The sequence below is a fragment of the Urocampus carinirostris genome, chromosome 8 (genome assembly GCF_059441175.1).
Source record: "Urocampus carinirostris isolate Australia breed hairy pipefish chromosome 8, RoL_Ucar_1.0, whole genome shotgun sequence".
Lineage (NCBI taxonomy): Eukaryota > Metazoa > Chordata > Actinopteri > Syngnathiformes > Syngnathidae > Urocampus > Urocampus carinirostris.
Window position 1 is genome coordinate 42,116,724 of NC_142356.1, and position 23,635 is coordinate 42,140,358.

Here is a 23,635-nt window from a genome sequence, read left to right on the forward strand (position 1 = left end):
GCACATTAGATTCCGAATTGCACACAGAGAAAGGTCTGGTGGGAGTAAGTTCAGCCAATAGAATATCTGCATCTTCATGAAGCCGTGACGCAAGCCAATCACAGGCGCCTGTCTGATTGGCTTGCCGAGAGGCGTATGTGGCGTGAGACTGAAATGCACACAAACACTGGAAAGTTTTTTTCTCTGTCTTGGGGGGTGATGCCTTATGGTGGGGAAGAAAGAACATTTTATTACACACCGTAAAGTGAAAACATCGCAGTGCTACCAAATATATACTACGAAACTTTCAATTAATTAGCCAATAAAGAAATACACATTTTCTAAAAATAGAAAATAAGCCATCTTCATTTTTATATTGACAATGTTGATTGTCCCTTGGTTATTATGTTGCATTAGTACCATCTGGTAGACACTTTTGCTAAAGGCAAGTTTGATGCATGTTTTCTTTTTCACTTTTGACTTAAAAATGGAATCCCTTCAATGGACAACAAAAAATGTTTAATTAAGCACAAAACGTATAGTGCTCTTCCCCACTATCATGCAGATATGTTTCAAAATATTTCACGCGCCATGGATTTGAAGTACAGACAATCCCTGACTTACGAACGAGATGCGTTCCGGGGGCTCGTTCGTAAGTTTAATTTGTTCGTATGTTGAAAAGTGCTAAATTTTGCATGGGAAATATTTTTGAAGCCGCACCGAAACCGCGCGCCGGGAAATGAGAACGGCGCGCCGTGCTAGAGTCGTCGGCCGAGGGGGATTCCCCAGTTACGGGGGTCCCGCGCACGTCCGCTGCCTTTCGCCTGGCGCGCGCGGATGGCCGCCTGTCGTCGTGCCGCGCTACTGGGGTCGTCGGACGAGCCGGCTTCCCCCAGTTACGGGGGTAGCTCGATCACGCCCGCCGCCTTTTCTCGCGTCGCGCCGTGTGACGCCGCGTCCGCCGAACTCGCTCCATCACGCGGCCCGGGAGTGAACGCCCCACGTCCCGTCCAGCCGGCCGCCTTATCCCGCGTCCGCTGACGTTCCGCAAAAAATGAAAACTTTCGAAGTAGCGACGCCCCTTCAAAAAATTTATTTTAAAAATTTTTTTCTAACCATTACAGACCGGGAAGCTCTGAAGCCGCGAACGTCGAACCGTGAAGTAGCGAGGTCCCACTGTATTTCTATTGGCGGGGGTTCGCTATCGCTCGGCATCTCAAGTTATGGAGGCAGTAACCTTGGGGGGGTACTGAAAATGTATATGATAATAATGAAATTTCTTGTTTTTTTTTTTTCTTTTTTCCTTACAGTGCCTTTGCTGCGATTATCTATGCGTCTGCTTTTATGAGCGCCCATGTACAGAAGGTAATGTACTGCAGCTATCAGAACCGGCAGGCATTGGAGGATGATCTCTATGGAGGAGATGAAGAGGAATCTGACATATCGGAAGCCTTCAGTGAGCTGGAGTTCCACCTCTACAGTCAGCTCCACTACTCTTCCAACGCTGGGGATTTGGAAGTGAGGGAGGGAGAAATCTACCATAGCCAAGAGGTTAATGCAGATAGCAATGTAAAACTTGAAGACTCTTCTAAGAAACGACAGCAATCAGCAGAAACTAACAAGTCAGGGCTGCAATGCATCAGCAAGCACGGGACGCAGGTTAAACAGAAAAAGAAACAAAGTATCCAGAAAGTCAAGAAACCATTGCCTGGACTTGAGGAAGTCATCGTCATTGAGTCCGAATCTGAAGTTATTACAATCTCTGAAAGTCGATCCTCCTCCTCCGATGATAATTCTTCTGATGATGGAATTTGTGCGAGAAAGGGAGCAAGAGTCATCCGAAAGCTGACATCCACCCCCGCCCTAAAGGTAGATAATCATTGCTCTCAGAGGGCTCAATTGACAGGGTGCTTGAAATTTGTGTTTTCAAGGTCCGAAAAATGCTTGAAGTACCGTATTTTCCGCACTATAAGGCGCACCGGGTTATAGGGCGCACCCTCAAAAAATAGTTTTAGGTCCTATATTTTCCATACATAAGGCGCTACAATGGGAACGTCGACAAAACAGTCAGATTGTTCAGTCAAACTTATTACCCCCTTAACATTCCGAAAGCTTGCAAAGAAGCAAATACGTGTCTCAGACATGTACGGAAACAGTGTCTGTACGACGACACCAATCACTCAAATGCATCGTTCCAAATATCATTCGGAAGGTTAAAGTCTTGGGATTCAAGAAATGCCAAACATTTCTTAGTTTCCATTTTATTTTTGGCAACTGTGTGGACAGCAAAGTGAGAATTTTAGTGTGCAGGGAAACGGGGTTCTTTACTGTGCATATGACAATAAACACTTTTAATTGAATTTAGTTTAAAAATAGACTCATCACAGAAACAATAAGATCGTTGTAAAACAAGATACCGGGAAACTATAAAGCCGCATAGCTCACCTTAGTTCTCTTGCAGCCATCACGTTCAATCATGATACGTAACCATGGTCTTCTTACAACCGTGAGTGTAGTAAATCCAGGAGAGTAAAATATTTACAAATACAGAATAGTAAAACATGTTTTCTCTATGCTGTAGTGCAACCCAACGTGTGATTCACATTCATCTTTTTCGGCCAATTGCAGGCTTTGTTTCGCCCCTTTAGCCTATGCGAGCCTGTAAATGATAAAAAGGATCCGCCCCTTTTACCTCCAGATAACTTTAGCCAATAGTGACTGATTCAAATGATGGTTGACACATTGGTTAGGAAATGAAACGCTGGTATATAAATCCCAGCATACACCGCGGACTACTTCGCCTTCGGGGGAAATCTAGTCAGCGGCTGCTTGCCTTAGTTGCAAGACTTTGCGACTTATTATTGATCCATATATAAGGCGCACTGTATTATCAGGCGCATGGTCAGCTTTTGAAATAAATAAAGGCTTTTAGGTGCGCCTTATAGTGCGGAAAATACGGTACCTGAAAATACCTAAAATCCTTGCCATGTTTATTGACGATCTGAATCGACAGACCATGCATTAAACAAAGAAAAAACAGAAATAATAAAACAATAAAGTCGGCTTAAAAATGACGCCAACAGAGCAGCTGTGTTTTCGTATGAAATTTCATCGCCCCCTACAATTTCATTAGGACAGGTACATCAGTCTAGTCAATGACTAGTCCATAGTAGAGTGTGTGAATTTATATCACAATATGCAATCTACAACAAGAAATTTGGCATGAATCAATCAATACAGTCTGACGTCAAGTGCTGTCTGTAAAAAAAACAACTAGAAAATTTGTCATTTGGAGCGCTTCTAGGAAAGACACTTATGTGCACGTGACACACAGGCAGCTTGACAGAGGCTGCAATGATGATGTTAACCCAGAGATGGCGTCAGTGAGTAAATATATTTTGAAGTTACGGACACCACGTTTGATCATTTAGTAATAAATGAATCCATAATTCGGATTTTACGTTTCTGTTGAACTTTCATGTTAAGGTGGGAGCCTTAAACCCATCCCAGGGGCAGCAATTAGCCCTTGGGCTGTGAGTGTCAGACTTCTGTGCTACCCAGTTAGAGTAGTTCAAAAATGGTTGATCAACCTTAAAGGGAAAGTGTGTATGATTTGACACTAGATATCAGTTTATTCATTCAGGGGCAGCACGGCGGCGCAGTGGTTAGCGCTTGTGCGGCACAGTTCATGTCATGGGAACCTGTCGTGGGTTCAAATCCAGCTCCAGACTTTCTGTGCGGAGTTTGTATGTTCTCCCCGTGCTTGCGTGGGTTTCCTCCGGGCACTCCGGTTTCCTCCCACATTCCAAAGACATGCATTTCAGGTGAATTGGCCGGTCCAAATTGTCCCTAGGTGTGAATGAGCGAATGAGTTGTCTGTCCCTGTGTGCCCTGCGATTGGCTGGCAACCAGTTCAGGGTGTCCCCTGCCCAATGCCCGATGATTGCTCCAGCCCCCCCCGCGACCCTACTGAGGATAAGCGGTACGGCTAATGAGATGAGATGAGATCAGTTTATTCAGTTGCAGGATTCTCGTTTGCTTGCGTCCTAGACGCATCATTTTTGCTGGGGACGCATAGTGTCAAATCAACGTGCTTCCCCGGGACACAACTTTTTTGACACAAAATTGTCATTATTACCCGATTACATTTTTTTAACAAAGATTTACCACACTCCAACCTTTTCGTCAGGCAGATCCGCCATTGTTGTTTTGGTCTCGCGGTTCGAGTTTTTGTTTTCGAAAGAAAATAAACAAAAGAATACTCCATGCAAGCTCGCTTATGAAGGTGCATCTTACCAAACAATTGGACCTTGAAAAGGCATTACAACTCTGGCGGGACAGCATACCACGAAGAATATATGAACTGAAAAATCTGAAGTGATAACTGCTTTGTATTACCAAATAACTGTGATGATTAAAATTGTAAATGGTCTGCATTTATATAGCGCTTTTCAAGTCAATGAAGACCTCTCAAAGAGCTTTACAATGTGCTTCACACTTACCCATTCACACACACACTCACACACCAATAGCAGCCATGCAAGGCGCCGACCTGCTTATTTGGGGCATTGGGGATTCAGTGTCTTGCCCAAGGACACTTCGACATATAACACGGAGGAGCCGGGAATTGAACCTGCGATAAGCTAAACTGAATGAAAATATATGTAATATATATTAAATATCAGCAAAATTATTTTGTATAATGTACTATATTGTGAATTGAAAAATCTGAAGTGCTAACTGATTTGTATTACCAATAAACTTTGATTAAAACTGAATGAATATATAGATTTATATTATATATTTGTCGCCGATTTACAATTTCAACCTCGATAACACTAAATTTTGGGGACCCATAGATCTCTGTTGGGACCCATAGATTTTGGAGCATGCGAGTCCCCGGGACCCATCACTTTTCATAGGTAAAATGAACACTGAGTTGTAGAACTAAAAACGTGTGCTAAAAAGCACAAGAAAGAATGCAAACTACAGAGACTCAAAGTGACCGAACTGCACAAATAAACTTCTTTTTCCCGAGCCTTTCTGAGGTTTGGGGGTACGCGTAGCAGACATTCGGCGGATAATTATGCTAGCTCTCACTAGGGGAGACTCCTGTTATGACAAATTTCCCAACTTGCGAGGTTTCAAAAACTGCATGTTTATGTGATGGTTTTTGTTATTTTCCTTGTTTTTGAAATCCATATCTTTTTATTTTCTGCTAAACCATATACACTGTACCTTCATTGTGGGTGGTTATGTGACAAATTAATCACGAAAATGGAGGGAATACTGGATTGAGAACATTTTTTATACAGTAGCTTATACTTGCCTACAATCTCTTATTATTGGGCATATTTTTTCAATAAAACAAATCATTGGAGTCTAATAATAAATTTAATGTTGCAAATTATTAAGTTTCATTTGTCAGATATAACTCAACTTATTTTGATATGTTTTTTGTTTCCTAGACACCCTGTAAAAATGTGTTGAAAATTTCTCCAGTGATTTTGGATTCAAGCGGCTCAAAACTTGACTCCGAATTGTCCGTTTCATCTGATTCCTCGGATTCGGATGTTCTGGAAAATTGGATGATTTTGGGCCAAAACAATCAGGATGGAGACCATTCAATTTCAGTCAACATGGAAGGGGATTCTGAAAGCGCTGCAGGTGTGTGTGTTTTCATTATTAGTAGTTACAGCCGAGGTTTTTCCTTCACTAGTCCTTTGAATCAACTAATTGTCTTAAGTGGGCCTTCTTACATGGATTGACCTTTTGTCATATTTTTCTTATTAACCAATTCACTGCACAGTCAGGTTTTAAATAATGTTTGAAATCCATTGCCATTCATGACAATGAAAGATAATTGATAATTACCGTATTTTCCGCACTATGCAGCGCACCGGGTTATAGGGCGCACCCCGAAAAAATAGTTTTTGGTCCTATATTTGACATACATAAGACGCACCGGATTATACGGCGCTACAATGGGAACGTCGACAAAACAGTCAGATAGTTCAGTCAAACTTATTACCCCCTTAACATTCCCAAAGCTTGCAGAGACGCAAATACGTGTCGAGAACACGTGCGGATGCGGTGTCAGTACGATGTCACTCAAATGCATCGTTCCATCATTCGGAAGGTTAAAGTCTTGGGATTCAAGAAATGCCAACCATTCCTTAGTTTCTATTTTCTGTTTCGCTCGCAACTTTACTGTGCATATGACAATAAACACTTGGAATTGAGTTTAATTTAAAAATAGACACTCCATTCCATCCATTATCTGCACCGCTTATCACAGAAACATCGAGTTCAGTCTGAAACAAGATACAGGGAAAATATGTAGCCAGAGTAGCTCACCGAAGTCGTTGTGTTCAATAATAATGTGCAGTCATGATCCTCTTATATCCGTGATTGTAGTAAATCCAGGAGAATAAAATATTTACAAATACAGAATAGTAAAAAACGCTTTTCTGTATGCCCTCAACCACGTGCTATACACATCTTTTTCAGCCAATTGCAGGCTTTGTTTTGCCCGTTCAACCTGTAAATGATAAAAAGGATCCGCCCCTTGACCTCCGAATAACTTTAGCCAATAGTGATCGATTCAACTGATGATTGACACATCTTTTTCGGCCAATTGCAGGCTTTGGTTTGCAGCTTAAGCCTATGCCAGCCTGTAAATGATTAAAAAGGATCCGCCCCTTGACCTCCGAATAACTTTAGCCAATAGTGATCGATTCAAATGATGATTGACACATTGGTTAGCCAATGAAACCCCGGTAAATAAATCCCAGCATACACCGCGGACTACTTGGCGTTCGGGGGAAAATCTAGTCGGCGGCTGCAAGTTAGTTGGAAGACTTTGCGACTTACCGGTAATATTGTTCCATAAAAAAGGCGCACTGTACTATAAGGCGCATGGTCAGCTTTTGAAAAAAATATAGGCTTTTAGGTGCGCCTTATAGTGCGGAAAATACGGTAATTCATCCTTTGTTGTTTGATTAGATGTTTAAAACACCATCTATTAGGATTTGAGATGAATGAAATTGATTTTTAACTGGCAAGATCATTGACATAAGTTTATTTTAATACTTGATTCATTGTTTCCAAATTGTTTTTAAAATCCACCTATAATTTATACTATATATACTGTGCCCTTAAACAAGGCAGATGTTTAACCCTATTTTAACCCTAATTCTAATAATTGAAACTCAGTAACTCAGTACAAGTTTTCCAGATATGCATATAGAACTTATCGGGACCAAAACAAAAAGTGGCTTTCAGCTTCGAAAAGGTTGGTGGCCTCTTGTGTAGACACATAAGTATCATATTTTAATGGAAGTGAGGAAACTGCTTTTGTTTGAAATGTCTTTGTGTGAAAATTTGAAAACCAGGTCTGCTGGTCTCCTTCTTGATGCATTTTTAAGTATGTTTGTGTGCATCTATTATTGATACGTACGTGCACATTTGCGTTTATAAAATTTTCTTCCGCTCATTAGCATTCATGCGCTGGCTATGCGCACACTCTCGTAACACTAATGCCAAAAACAAACGGGTAGACAAGAGCTTCAAATAAATAAAAGGGGGGCAGAGATATGAGTAATCAAAGAAAGGAAAAAATGTTTGCCACGAATCTCTTCAGATCTACACATTATCTTATCCTGCAGCCTCAGCAAACCCCCCCGCCCCTTTTCCTACCTACTTCCATCTCATTCTTTTATCCAATTTCCTTACTATTGTCCTCCCTCTCAGACTCACCCCCATTCTCCCTCCTTGTGTCTTTTGCACCGTTTGGTCCTCATTTGAATTTCCTGGCTTGGTGTTTCTGCAAGAGTGCTCCCCGACTTCCGTTCACGTTGTAAAGGAGGAGAAGGCCTGTAGCGAAGACTTTAGGGCCACATTTTTTGGGGGGGGATTTTTATCTCCCCTCCTTTTTGGCTGGCTTTTTCACTGTCGTCTGGCTCCTCACTGTGATCTTTGGAGCTTGACCTCATGTCTGCACACGGGGGTTCTTGGGTGTGGTATGAAAGGGGATTTTAAAGTGACGGGAGGGGGGCGTTGTATTTTGCCAACCCTTCTAAAAGAAATTAAACGAAAGTAGAGAAGAAATTTCATGGAGGAGGCTCATTTGTCTTGAGCTGATGCATTTGTCACAGAAGAATTACTCCTTTTTTTTTGTCATTATATGCTATATTAATCAGGAAATTAAATTGAGAATCCAGGAGGCTAACGTTCCCTCCCGATATTATTTCTGCGGGTAACTAAATATTTGCAAAACATTGAGCCCTTTTTATAATCAGCTTATTATTGTGTTAATCCTCGTGATTCTCACTGAGCTGAAGACCCCCAAGGAAGGCTGCAAGGGTCTCGAGAGAGATTTGCCTGTTAAAAAATAGTTAGTGTTTGTGTTTATTTTAATAAGAGACGTTTTGTTCCGATTGAACATCTGAGTTTTCAGCATTTGTGCTATTTTTTTCTCTTGACAAACTTTTGTGGTCATGTGTTCCAACTTATCTCCTCATAGAGGATGCAAGCTTTGCAAACTGGATTTTATCAAATTATAGAGCAGAAGTCGCCTACGAGCAACTGGTATGCCATTAACACCTGAGAAGACCTCAGCATGGTAACCTTCACTCAAAAAATGTTGAATATTCAATGTTTTTAACATTTCATCTGAAAGAGTGACTTTCAAACTTTAAGAAAAATGTATCAGGATATAATTCTGTCATTTTGTATTTTTATTTTTTTACCAATTACTTAACCAAATGTATCCCCTGTTAGCGCATATCAGTAACAGGGCGGGTTGTAATGCATAAGTATTCTATTACCGCTAATTTGATGAAAAATAAGCTACTATACGATGATTACTGTGCAATATTGGTTATATGTTCATCAGCCATATTATCAAAATTACCCCAAAAAATATTGGTTCCCGTTCCACTTTAAGTAGGCGTAACGGGTTGGAAGTGCTATGTTTTTCCTCATCAGTAAACCATGATAAAACATTGAAAAGGGTTGATTAAAGAGTGCTACTTACCTTCTCCTTGTATTTCCTCCAAAAATATTGTTACATCAGTGAGTCATGTGACTAATATTTTAGCCTGGAGATGTTTTCTATAGAACTCTTATTAGTGTAACAGGGTCGGGAGATCTGGATGGGGGAGGTTCACACTGGGACACAATATATTTAGATTTTAAACATGAAAAATGCACTAATAACTGAAATTGACATTATGTGACTGTTAGGTTCATGTCCCCAACATTTTTAATAAAACGCTCTGTAATAAAAGAAGACATAGAGAATCGGTTATTTAGAATTAGTTACTTTATTAATCATCATATTGAGAGCCCCGGAGATCGAGCTGTTACGAATCTCCTCGCTTGCTCGCTAGCTGGGCTCTGAAGAAAATCTCCGAATCTCCTTCTTTTTATTATGTTTTTTGCCCTGTAATACATGAGTCTCTTTACTGAGGGGCGGGGATTCTATCTAACAAAGGAGACTGTATTCTAACTTTTGCTACGTAGAGTTAATCAGTCTTCTTTGGAAAGCCTGGTTTCCGGCCGATGATGGAAGGTTTCCTTTTGTTTTGGGAAAGACTTCATTTCCTTCTTCTCACGGCTCTTTGGTGAAAAACAATCTTGAGTTATGGCATGAAGAGGTCATTCCAGGTCAGGCTACATCCGTTGGTATGTGAGAACAAAACACAGTCTTTACATCAAAACACAACTCATGGCCTTGGAGCGTAGTTTACAGGCTGAGAACTCTTCAAAATGGCTGAGAACACATATAACATTTTAAATATCAACTGTAGGATAAATATAATTATACAATCCTAACAGTGACGAATATTATCATTAAGAAAATTCCGCTTACAATGCATTGCGTGTGACGTCACGTGTCCTCCTCCGCACAAGCGGGATATGATGGAAATTAAACAGATAGCTAAAAGTCACAGGAGACGCATAAAAATCGCTATTAGTTCAAAATGTGTACTGTCTGACAAAAACATGTGAATTTACCCAAAATGTTATGTCTTGACTCTGCCATGGCTCGAACCTGTGACCTCCCATGCTTCGGAGCGAGCACTCCATCCTAAGGCCGCCAGGCTGGTCTCCGCCACACGAGTTGGTTCCCGTGACATTTACGAATGTCAGCAACAATGGTGGCTCACATTTTTCGCGATTCAGCAGGCTTCATTCGCCTTTTGTTTTGGCGCATTAATAAATACTTTATTCCTAATTGCTATCTAACTATATAGCAGTCGCTATTTTGAATGGTGGGTGACGTGATCCGTAATGACGTGACGTAAACAACTCTGAAGAGAGCTGAGAACTCTTTTATTCAAACTAATGCACTGCTTATAACCGACAGGAACTAACAGCGTTGAAAAAAAATTAGTTAGATTACCCCGTTACTGAAAAAAGAATTTTTGTTATTCCCAACACTGGTCACCAGGCGTCTTTTTTTTATATCAAAGATTGGTTAAAGAGTATTTTGTCAACTTTCACTCAAGGGCAAAAATTTTACTTAAACGTGAAAGGAAAAAAAGAGGTAATAATTATCACAATAAGAAATATTTAAGCTTGACAACAATTTTTGTCGTAACACTTAAGCCTAGTTTCAAGCCTATAACATAGGTGCACTGTGCCTCACAGTATTTGTATGCAGTATTTTCCCCTCTTCTCAATGCTTGTCGACTCACATTCGACTAACTTCTGCTCTCCCCCTGTACTCACCCCTCTTTTCAAAAGTGAGTAAAAAGTGGGCTGAGCAAGGTCAATCCGTGTCCAAAAAAGCAACCAGGAGGAACAAAACCGGACCTCCTCGAAATCCCGGCCTGCACCCGAAGAGGTGAATGAATTTAGGCCTAAGGGAGGGGAGTGTTCTGCGGTTCAACTTTGAATAAGTGCTTAGTCTCTCGATCGGTGGTCACAATCTCTCGTCTACTTGTGCCCCTCCAGCCATGGTAAGTGCCAAACTTCGTACAAGGTTTAGAATGAGCAAGTTTGTTTCCGTGATCAATATTAAACTGGAAAAAGGGGATCTTATATTTGTGCATTTTTACCTGTAAAGTGTTTTTGTGTTCTCATGGGTGTATTTCAATTTCCATTACTGTCTCGGTCTGGCAAACTTTTTGATTTGTTGAGTTTATAAATTTGGCAGAATAATCAAGCCAGGAGGAATACCGTAACATTAATTAGATATATTTTTGTCTCGAATACCGCTGCAATGACTATAAGATAATGTAGGCCTATCCCATTTTTCTCCTATGCATTTACGAAGAAATATACATTCAGGCATCTACAGGTATTAGTTATGTTTCATTTCATATTTGTTTAGAAATATATCGGTTTATCCCATTTGGTTTTGAAACACTCGTAATTAAAGTATACAAAAACCTTGTTTCTTTTTAGCACAAAATATGATATGATTATGGCTATACAGCTAAATGTGACCTGAATATCCATTCAAAGGTTCAATGTGCATCAGGGCTGGCTCAAGTTTTTTTTTCATGAAATTTGATAAATATCTTAATGAATTATACATGAGAAAAAAATGGCCAAATCAGAAAAAATTAGCAAGCTATTTGAGCCCAGTGCAAATTGAGGGACTGTGTATTATTGTGCGCCTACTTAAAGGTAAAGTAAAATAAACACAATTCATTAAAAGATATTGATTTAAATAATTAGCAAAAAGTATATGAGCTATCGAATGAACATGCATTTTTTTTTGGAATATATGTTGGTCGAGAAGTTTGAATTTATTTGACATAACATGAGGGAGTTGACATGATTGTATGCTGCCAAGGGTGTCCAAAAAGGCTGAAAATGAAAAGTAAAACGGTGCTTTTTAGTCACTTTGTGTCTCTGTAGTTTGTATTCTCCATGTTGCTTTCTAGCAATCATTTGAGGTTACACGACACCAGAGCTCTCCAACCTTTTTTCAAACTGAGAGTTACTTTTTGTCACCCAGTTTGACATCTTATCTCATCTCATTAACTGCATCGTTATCCTCAGTAGGGTCGCGGGGGTGCTGGAGCCCATCCCAGCAAGCAGTGGGCAGGGGACACCCTGAACTGGTTGCCAGCCAGTCGCAGGGCACACAGGGACAGACAACTCGCTCGCTCATCCACACCTAGGGACAATTTGGACCGGCCAATCCACCTGAAATGCATGTCTTTGGAATGTGGGAGGAAACCGGAGTGCGCGGAAGAAACCCATGCAAGCAAGGGGAGAACATACAGACTCCGCACAGGAAGTCCGGTAGCTGGATTTGAATCCACACAGACCTTAGAACTGTGCCGCACACGCGCTAACCACTGCGCCGCCGTGCTGCCCCCCTGTTTGACATACATTTCTAAAATAACAACTTATCATATTGTTACTATGTTATTATCAGGTTTAATATTAAAAGTCGGGTTAAATAGACGTATTCAACAACTTAAAAACATTTTACTACAAAATTACAATGACCCAACCTTGGTTAGCTATTATCAGAACAGGCCCACAGGCACCTCAGCTGTCCTTAGGAGGCATCCTGGAGCCCGCAGGTACCATGTTGATGACCCCAGCACTGGACATCTAGTGGTTAAATAATACACACTGTCCTTTCAATGCTTCTTGAAAGAAAAAATATTTTAATGCTAGGTTGGAGAAACACAAAGGGAAAAAAAGGACAAGAGTGGCACCAAAACACAATTAGAATTGTCCTGTGATTAATTCTAACATTCTTGTTGTTGTTTACAACAAGATTGGACAAGGTACTCCAGGATAAGTTTGTGGAGATTTTATGATAAAAGTCAGATAAAATGATTTTCGTGTAGATGGGCAAGTCTACAAAGACTACCTTGTAAATATTAAGTCCCAAGTACACCATAAGACATTTAGCAGCAACCTGTACCAGAAGTACATTATATGAATGAATGATCTGCATTTATATAGCGCTTTTCAAGTCAATGACTTCCCAAAGCGCTTTACATTGTGCTTCACATTTCCCAATAGCGGCCGTGATCTGTGCAGCCATGTAAGGCTCTAACCTGCTTATTGGGGGTATTGGGGGGTTCAGTGTCTTACCCAAGGACACTTCGACATGTCACACGGACAAGCCGGGATTCGAACTGGGATCCCTTAATCCTAAAACGATCGCTCTACCTCCTGAGCTACTGCCGCATATATTCTTATTTCACAGTTTCTTTATGGTGGGCCGGATTAATAAAATGTAATGCGCTGCATGTGGCCTATGTGCTTTAGGTTGCAAACCCTTGGTTTAACAGTCTCGGCGGGCCGGAAAAAAGCATCTCTGAAGCTGAAAGCTCTTTGGCGCTCCATAGTGGCTCCCTGGGGGGATCCCTGGCCCTTTTTCAAAAATGTGTGACAATGGAATATGATATGATTTCTGAAGGAGGACAAACATGACACATTTTTTTAACACCTTCCAATGTATATAGACATATGGTTGGTTGGTTGGATGCCTTAACCACTAGGGTTGTAGGGGCACCATTTCCTGTGGTGTGTCTTGGGCAAGTACATCCTGGTGGCTCCCATCCCCCTCCATGCCGACATATTTTTATAAAGCTTTTATTTTTTTGCGGCTCCCAAAATGTTTTTTGTTTGGTTGGTTTTGTATTTTTTTTTTTTTTGGTCCAACATGATTCTTCCAACTGTTTGAGTTGCGAACCCACAATCTAAATCCTTAGTAAGCGTGTTTGCTAGTTGGAACTTTCTGGTTTCTAACACACACTTTGCATTTTTCGACACACTTGTGAGTGTGTGTGATTATATTTTGGCCGTTCATATTCCAAAATGAGATTATGGTTAACTGGCTGTGTGAAGAAACATGCGTTTGTGTGGGCGGGCATGCATCGCAAAAGGGAGGCATGGATAGGATCAGTGCTTATCTTGGCTGCCCAGTGCCACACGAGGTGTAAAGTCACACCCACGCTAATGCACGCTGTGTTTGAACAGAAACACACGTTCGCACACTATCAAAATACCTCCTTTTTTTGCAAAGCGTGTTCAAATTTTAGTACTGTACCAACCATATTATGTGCAAATGCACCGTCTTACATTTGAATGACAATGTTAATGTGCAAATTATTATTTAAATGCAGCCTTTTTTTGAATAAAATATAAAATTTGATTTTGCATATAGTGTATTTCAAAGGTCACTAATCTTTTCAAAGCTGAGATACTTTTTTGTTGCTGATGGGCACAAAGAGCTGTTGTGCATTTCTAATAATGCATAATGTTATGCCTACGTTGTTACTATGTTACTAATATGTTGTTAGGAGGTTATAATCATTAGAAGTAGTGTTCAATCAACCACTAAAACAGCTGCCTTGTATAAGGGCACTGAGTGATTTACATTTAGTTATTATAGGTTCATTTTAAAAATAATTTCGGAGAAATTGATCATGTATTTAAAGACACTGATTATGTCAATTAAATCTCATGCCAAAATCGCTACGACCCATTAATGTTGACTTATTTTTACAGCCGATCGGCAGGCTGCTCGACTGTTCTAAGCGGGCACCCCTGCTCTATATTATTGAAAAACTTTAAAGGTGGTGTAAGTAACTTCAAAGTTTATTGACTTGCTTATGCCATCCTTTGGCTGAAATAATTATTGCAGCTCCTTTTGTTGCCTGTGCAAGTATGTGAAATTTTCTGATGTACGCAGATAAACTCTTCCTTTTTTATCTTTTTAGGATGGGTGGCATTTGGACTTTATTTAATACGGTCCATTTTTTTACTTTGACAATTTTGATCCTCAAATGAAGGAAAACAACAACCAAGTGTGTGTTAATACTCTGAACCCCCCCCGACCTCCACTGCCTCTTTCCATTCAGCATAATGTGCTTTGTGGCTGGGACACCAAATATAAAACCAAGATCATATCAGATAGGTGCGGTGTGAATCTATATAAAGGCTCTTTGCACTCAGTTAGGCATTGTTAAAACATACTCAATGGAGATGTTTTTTTTTCAACTTTGTAAGGACACCTCAAACTACGCTCTCCACATTAAACTAATACACTGCACGCTTAAAAATCAATAGAATTGATTAATGAATAATTATTATTTCGAGTTAATATTGTCTTGTTTGCATTATTTTCATTGATATGCTCTAGGGATTATTGCTGTGTTATTCCTTTCAAATAATTTTAACAAGGTTTTGGAGTGTGTTTTTTTGTTTTAGAGTTTGAAAGAAGTGTCTGAGGCAAGTACGGCAAGAGTATGTATTTACTTAGCATTTCTGTTGTTTCATTGTTCACATTCCGAGATTTCTACATTGGATATGGTTTGTGTGTTTAATTTTTTACATCAGGGTCATCTGTATTGTAAAATGGTTTTGTGTGGTTGCAGAAGTTTTATATATGTATTATATATATATATATATATATATATATAAATCTTAATATTTGGAAGGGAATAAAAATGTCTTTATTGTCATTGATTAAAACATAGCATAACATGTATTCTTCCAAAACAAGAATGGTCTTGGCACTCTTGGTGTAACATGTAACAAAAGAATTGAAAGAAAATAATAATACGCAATATTAGAATAGAATAGAATAGAATATACCTTTATTGTCATTGTTACAAATGGGCTAACATATTGTGACAACGAAATTGGGCATGACACTCCAGTTTTACACATAGTGAGGGTATGAGCAAGAAGATAAAGGAACAGAGAAGATAATGTTATAAAACAAGGGGAATAAGGCTATAGTTATAATTTACATGGTATTTACACAGCAATGTCAGCATGTGGGATGTTACATACAGGGTTGTCGTGATAACGTTGTATCGAACGGTTGTGCAATATTGCATTTGGTGCAAAGTCATCATGGTGCAAAAATAGTCCGCATATACATTGGTGCAAGCATAGACATCATAGTGCAAAAAAAGGAAATGGTCAGACATTGTGCAATTTGAGCATTAAACGTAGTGCAGTCGACATGTGCAAGAACAAGACTTGAGTAACATTATATTCGTATGAGGTAGTGTTGGCACGAGTTTTCAGTTTTTGTGCGGTGTCTGTTGAGCAGTGAACAAACATAGTGCAGACAGCATGTACGTGAGTACCATTTTACATACGTGTGAGGTAGTATTTTGCAACAGTTTTCAGTTTTTTGTGCGGTGTCTGTTTAGGGTGGTAATGGCTGTGGGGAAGAAACTGTCTCTGAGTCTGAATATTTATAAGGGTAGTAGTGCTTGTAGACCGGCCTTAGCTGTAAGTGTATCAGAAAAATAGTGCAGAGACGTTTGCAAAAATAATAATAATAAAATTTGAACATAGATTTTTCTATACATAGGCAAGATATATTTTTCCATCGTGTCTGTAGTTGGCCTCCAAAACCTCTTATTCTGGGGTTTACCATTTTGTTTGGTTTAATACTTTTTGTGTGATTAATCAGATTTCAAATAGAGGCAGCATTTTATTATTTGTGTATGAAAAATTCTGTGTTTTTCCGTTTTTGTGGCCATTCAAAATTCACTAGACGTCTGCAAATGTCCTTGCTGGTTCTCATTTTGTATCAATGCAGCTTCTTTGTTGTTCTTAAAAGTAAAAAGGAGATCCAAAAGTGAAGCGCAGTTGTCTTGAAACATCTAATTCACAGTGGGATTTGGATGTTAAGTTATAAATACATGGTTTTGGGGCACTGGTTTTATGTTTTTTTTAGATTTTTTTTGCATGAAAGTAAAGTATGTGAGTGTATGTCACCCTCTGCACCCTCTTTAGTTAAATGTTAGTTTGTTAAAGGGCCTTTGGGTTTTTGTAATTCTAAGTGTGATGTTAGTTGGCTATTACGTTGCTGCTAATTTCATTGCACTATTTATTATTGCATCATTTTCTGATACACCTACAACTTAGGTCAGTCTTCAAGCACTGCTTTGTAAATTTGAATTATCCTCTTTATTTTTATTTTTCTCTTTTAGGTTATTTATCTTGCTCAACGTCGGATCCCGTAAACAATTTCAAAAAAGACAATTCTATTCTACTACCGAAGCCTGGAGGAAGCGATGATAGTTTGCATAGGACAATTTTACCAAAGCCTATACAAGTGTTCTGTATCATGTGTTTTACCATCGTATTTTAACAACCTGCAGCTTAAATTCTGCCTAAAGGCTATTCAAAAATATCCAGCTATAAAGACCCAAGCGTGTTTAAATACAGAAATTTATAACAAGGATGTCTCAAAATGAATTTTATTGCAAAATGTACACAATGCATCTTTATAAATAATGTAAACAATGTTTTTGAAGTTTCATTATTGTACATGTAATATTTTCATACAATTTTGACTCCTTTTAATCAGAAGTGTAAATGTTAATTACTAATTCAGCAATCATTTGATGAAAATATAAATATTTTTGGGCAGGGGATCATTATGAGCAAGGTTGTCCCGAGAGACTTCATTATTTTTGGCCAAAGAACTTTCCCCCCCTCATTGTGCGTCTTTGATTTTGAGGCTGACGGGGGTCGTCAAGAGGGCTTTATTAACTGGTAGCCCTAGGTGTTATTTTTTTTCGGGAAAGGCGGGGCTTTGACGTTTAAGCCAAGGTGCTTTAGTGGCTTATGTATTAATATTGATGCAGGTTTCAAATGAGGAACTGGGCGGCGAGCAGAGCAGTCATGGATTTCTTAACGCAATTTGGTTTTGGTGTTACCACCAGCACAGACAAAGTTGGGGAGATTTGTAGTAATCTACAGTTTGGAGGCACACACGCGTAAAATTAGTGGACTTGCGTCATATCTATTTAGTTACAGTGGTACTTTTTCTTACGGGCTTAATTCATTACAGGATCGTGCTAATAGCTCGAATTGCTCGTGCAGCAAGCAAATTTTTCTGAAATGTACAAAATTAAAAACGAATTGTACGCTCCCATCCTCCAAAAGCTTAGATGTGAATCCTAAATAGCTATAAAAACAGATCTTCCTGATCACTAAAATAACTTTCAAATACATTGCCGTAAAAAAGTAATTCCCCCTTCCTGAATTCCGTGGGATTTTTTGCACATTTAGCACTCACAAAGGTTTCAGATCATCAAACTAATTTTAATACCACACAGAGACAACCCAAGGAAACACTAACTGCTGTTTTAAATGTAGATTTCTTTTGTAAAGGCACAAAAAAAATCTAAACTTGTCTGGTCCTATGTGAAAAAGTAATTGCCCTCTGAACTTAATTGCATGTTGGGTCACTTTTGGCAGCGATAACAGAAATAACACTTTTATGATAATTGGTGATGAGTCTTTTACAATGCTGTGGAGGAATTTTTTGCCCACTCTTTGCAAAGTTTTCAAATCTGCCATATTGGAGAGGTTTTTTTTTAGTACGAAGTGCCCGTCTAAGGTCACACCACTGCATTGCGAGTTTATTATGAGCGAGGGTGTCAGGTATGAGATCATAGAACTGTTGAGCACCTTGTGAGTGGCAGGAGCTCAGGAGGTAGAAAGCTTGTCTTGAAAAGCACTATACTTATGCAGATCATTTACCATTTACTTTCTGTACACTTAAAATTAAAGTTGCTGTAAATGTCCTGAATTTCATACATTGCTACACACTTTTCAGCTATCGTCTGATTTAAAATTATAATCGCAGCTCATTCATTAAGTACGTGCGTTCCTTACACGCGCTCGAATATACTCTTCTGTTTTCATCTTTTTGGGAGTTTGGGTTGGCATTTGGACTGTGTTTGAAAATGGCCTTTTCTTACTTTTACCATTTTCATGCTACTTACAAAAAAAGAAAAGAAAACTGCAACAAGGAGCATAAAATCCATCTCCAAGCGCCACCCCTCTCACCCCTTTCCTGCTTCCTAATGTGTTGCACGTCCCGGAACAGCATAGCTCAAAGTAAGATAAAAGCAGATGTGGGGAAAATAAAAAGGCTCTTTGAACTCAGTTGTCCATTATCCATACTTAATAGAGATTTTAACGACACCTCAAACAACGCACCCACCATTAAATGAACGTAAACACAATAGCTGTCTCTATTGATACCCTCTGGGACTACCAGTGAACTAGATTTTCCGTCATTATAGCAAGCAAGATTTTTGTTGGAAAGACTCATGGTTAGAGGTGCTCGTATAAAGAGGAACCACTGTATTTGTCATATTTCATTGCTTTTTTTGTCTTCGTCGGATTTCAGCCAGTTGTGTAGCTGCATTATTTTTGAGGAAATGTATTTAATTGCAATTATTCAGACTCGTCGAAAAATATTAATGCGATTCCCAATTTTAAAAGAAAAGTGCATTTTCTGTACTAGTTTTGTTTGTTGTGAGTAATTACCCTCCTGTTGTACTTGGGTCACAATGACCCACCAATGTGTTGTAGAAAACCCAGAAAATATATATATGTTTAATATTACTATGTTTAATTTAACTTTTACTGTAGAAAAATGAAATGTTTTTATACAAAATTGTTTGTAAGCTGTTTAAAAAGTACAAAAATGGTCCTTAAAAAGTAGACAACACTTGAGTTGATCATATTTACATGCTTGAACCTAAAGAGAACAACACATTATTCTGGGCAGCTTCATTATAAATCCTTGAAAGAAAACGTAGTGTCTTAAGATTACACAATCATACTATGGCACATCACAATATCGATTATAGACTGCAGTTAATCATGCAGCCCTACTATACAACTACGGGCTTTCCAGCCACCAGGTAGACTCAACACCTGAGTAGTCTGTGTACTGGTTCTAAAGATAGCTCAACAATAATGAGTCATTGTTAATTTCTAGAAAATTTGATTTAATACTGGCGTCATTGACATGATTAGTGTCGTATAATAATTGCAAGCAAGTAATAATATAATAATATGATAACACAAATTGTTTTACAAATGCATACTCAAACTGGTAGCCTTTAGCACTAATCAGTAACAAAAAAAATAGCTCTTAGCTTCAAAAGGTTTTTGTGACCCCTGAACTATACAGACAAACCTTTGATTACTCTCTGCATGTCAGCAATTCCAGGAATTTTCCTGGCGTTTTTCAATTAAGAGCCTTATGAGGTACAGACCAGCTGGGTCTGATCTGGCTTAACTGGCACTCGATATAATTGCGATGCAAATTTTCCTCTAGAATTTGGCATAACCGAGCTTTTGCTTATCAACTGCTAATGTTTGTAAAGGCTAGATCTAGTTGTTTTTTTAAATGGTTTTGGTTTCATAGATTTCAGGTCTGGGGATGGAGTACCTTATCTAGTTCCATCGTGTTTTATTCCAATTCTTGGAACAATCGATAAAAATACTGTACTTACAGATTTAGCAGTTCAGTTTCGGACTTTTTTTTGGTTGTTTCTGGCAATACATGAACGAATGGTCTTTATTCTCATTATACAGTAGAACAACTTAATTGAGAGGCTTCTCGGTTCAGTGAAAATCAAAACAAATTAAAAAGATAAAAATTTGTTACAAAGATAACCTCAAACCTAAAAACCCAAGTCAAAAAAGAAATTAAAGTTTTTCCATGTAGAATGTTACACCCAGAATAAAAAGGTGTTGACGGGTACAACTCAAACGTTAATATTAAAATCCCGTTCCCTACCTTTCACCTAAATCATATATCAATATAAATACAATTGCACAAATTCCAAGATACTAACACAAATCGGTACCTCTTCCAAAAGTATCCTCTGTTGTACTCAAAGGATACATCCTCAAGTTCCGTTTCAGATACTTCCTGTTTCATAAACTGGCACCAATGAAAAGAAGCTAACGTTGGCCAGTTTAAGCTTTTAGCCGTACTTTTTATAGCTGTGTTTATATATTGTCCTCACTGAAAAAAAAGTCATACCAATTTTTCTAAATAAATAACCAATGGTTTAAGACATAATAAAAAAAGCACCAAGAACATCAATCCAAAAGCTCACTTTGTTATGTTGCTGCATCACTCTTTAAACATAGTTCTTGTCAGTCAAATACAAGTCTTGGCTCACGCACTTGATTTTCATGCACACTCACACACGCCAGTGCATTAAAACACTAAACATGCCGCTTTATCCCAAGGATTACAGTTAAATGAAATGATGATATCGTGGCGGCCGGCACCCGATAAAGCCCAAGTCAGTGCGGGGTGGAAAAAAAATAATTAAAGTGGATAAAACCAGAGCCGGAGAGATGGTTACTTGCTCGTTGGGGAGTTAAGTCATTGATACTTTATAACTGGCTGTCAGAGACCAAGACACTCGCACTTGATTGCTGTTTTTTTTACACTGTTGTATGAGTGTGGAATCACATATAAAATACCTACAGTCTTCGCACAGGTATGTAGGTTTTCAATGGCATCCTCGAAAGGCTCACTCAATAAACAAAAGATAGTTCACTAAAAAACATTTTTAACTAATTGGTTTAATGGTTCAACAAGGGTTTAGAAACACGCAGTTGCTGCATTTATTTATTTTGTGATTCTATTCACTGTTTAATATTACAATATCATTATGTATCGATTGATTTGTAATTTTTGGAGAAAACACTGCCCTGCATTATAAACCCAATTTATGGCATTCTTTATAATCAAAAGAACACTACCATTTTGATCCTGGTAATAAACAAAAAGCTTCAGAGCAACTAGATACATTAATATACTGTATTTAAGCCAAGCAATACAGAACAATATGGTTAATAGCAGCCCTGCTTCTAATACCCCATTGTTCTTTTGTCCCCCATCTCTGCAGAGGGTCCGCTCTAATTAAAGACTAATAATTGTATTGTTTTAGGGAGTCTTTAGAGACGGAGCTTCAATCATTCTCACTCCATCACCGGCTATCTCACTGGACTTAAATGTACGTGCGTGCCTTTGCGCAAGTGTGTTTTATGTAAATTAAAACTTTAAAGCTTCATTTTTTAATTATCCCAGAGATTTGGAGGACTGAATCTGGATCTTAGTTCATGCCTGTGTGTGTTTTTTTTTTCTAGTGGTGTTTGCGAATGCAAATATATAATGCTGCCCATGATTATTTTTCAATTTCATTGTGCGTGCGAGTACACCTTGGGTAGGCGATTATTTAGAGTCACTGTCCGCATTGGGTGAAAAAATATGGTCAAGAGATTTTTCCAATGTTTTAATAAATATATATGGAAACTGAGGCTTGAGCGATAAAGTTGTTACAATAATTGTCGTCATATAATCTTTGCCAAAACAAATACAGTGGAACCTTGGTTCTGGACCATAATCCATTCCAGAACCCTGTTCGAAACCGATTTGTTCAATCACCGAAATCATTTTTCCCATTAAAATTAATGTAAATCGTTTTAATCCGTTCCAACACCCTGAATGTTTAACGTAAACATGAAGCTAACCAAGGCTAGTCGTACGTTCGCGTTATCGTAATCTTCCGTACGAAAGATTACGCTAACATGAACGTGTAAAAATAAAAAAATCAGGTCGTTTACAAGTCATTTAGCACCACAAGTGGCTAGCGCTTCATTGGAAAGGGGGCTCCGTTCCAACACCCTGAATTTTGGGCTCAGTTCCAACACCCTGAATGTTTACCTCGAATCACAACGTTAACCCAAGCTAATTGTACGTTCGCGTTATCGTAATCTTCCGTACGAAAGATTACGCTAACACTTACTTGTAAGAATAAAAATAAAAAGATAAAGAAAAGAATTATGAATAGGATTTCTTACCTTTGTGGTGGTCAGCAGAAGGTGCATGCTGTATTCCCTAGCAAGATCGGAAACTCGCACACCTCTTTCATATTTAGCTATTTATTAGCAACTTTTCTTTTTTCACCTGTCCTGCTTGCACCGACCTTCTTCGGAGGCATAGTTAGGGGCTAAAACACTCCGTTCACCGATATTAAAAGCGAAAGCAAAAAGAGGCAAGTGCGCACGTGATAACAGTTGGTCACGAGGGGTGGGGGAGATCTACACTATCTACACCCGTACGCCGCTCAGCATCGCGCTCTAGCGTACGCACTCAGGCATTACCGGCGTTCGAACTCCGAATTTTTGACCGAACAGCGAAGTTAGAATTTCTCGGAATTTTTGGTCGAACTCCGATTTGTTCGAACTGAGAGGCGTTCGAAAACAGAGGTTCCACTGTAATAAAAACGTATGATAAAAGTTGATGATTTAAACTGTAACTACCACCTAAACACAGAAGAAAATGGGGCTACTCGTGCAAAAAAGGGCTTAAGTTTAATACAGTATTACAACAGTAGTGTTTTTGAAGTGTTGTTTTATATATGTTTTTTTTCTTTTCAGAATGAAAGCATAATAATATATTGGGTCCCTGTTTTGAAGCTCAATATTTAGTTTTGTAGTATTTTTGTCATAGTATTTTTGTTGTTGACACACAAAGGGGCAATAGGGACAAAAAGCATATTTTTATAGATAGTACTTTTTAAAAACTATACGTATATATGTGTGTGTGTGTATATATGTATATGTATATGTATATATGTGTGTGTGTATATATGTATATGTATATGTATATATGTGTGTGTGTATATATACATATATATGTATATGTATATATGTGTGTGTGTATATATGTATATATGTGTGTGTGTATATATGTATATATGTGTGTGTGTATATATATATATATATATATATATATATATGTATATATGTGTGTGTGTGTGTATATATATATATATATATATATATATATGTATATATGTGTGTGTGT

At 38.5% G+C, this 23,635-nt stretch overlaps 1 protein-coding gene across 1 annotated transcript in view; it reads left to right on the forward strand.

Annotated features, from left to right (window-relative positions):
- zcchc7 (zinc finger, CCHC domain containing 7) overlaps positions 1 to 23,635 on the forward strand; it is a 103,120-nt gene that overhangs the window by 12,364 nt on the left and 67,121 nt on the right. Inside the window, exons 2-3 of the mRNA XM_088342750.1 lie at positions 1,290 to 1,848; positions 5,448 to 5,646. Coding sequence (XP_088198876.1) covers positions 1,324 to 1,848; positions 5,448 to 5,646 — 724 coding nt within the window. The 5' untranslated portion in view covers positions 1,290 to 1,323. The remainder of the gene's footprint in view (positions 1 to 1,289; positions 1,849 to 5,447; positions 5,647 to 23,635) is intronic.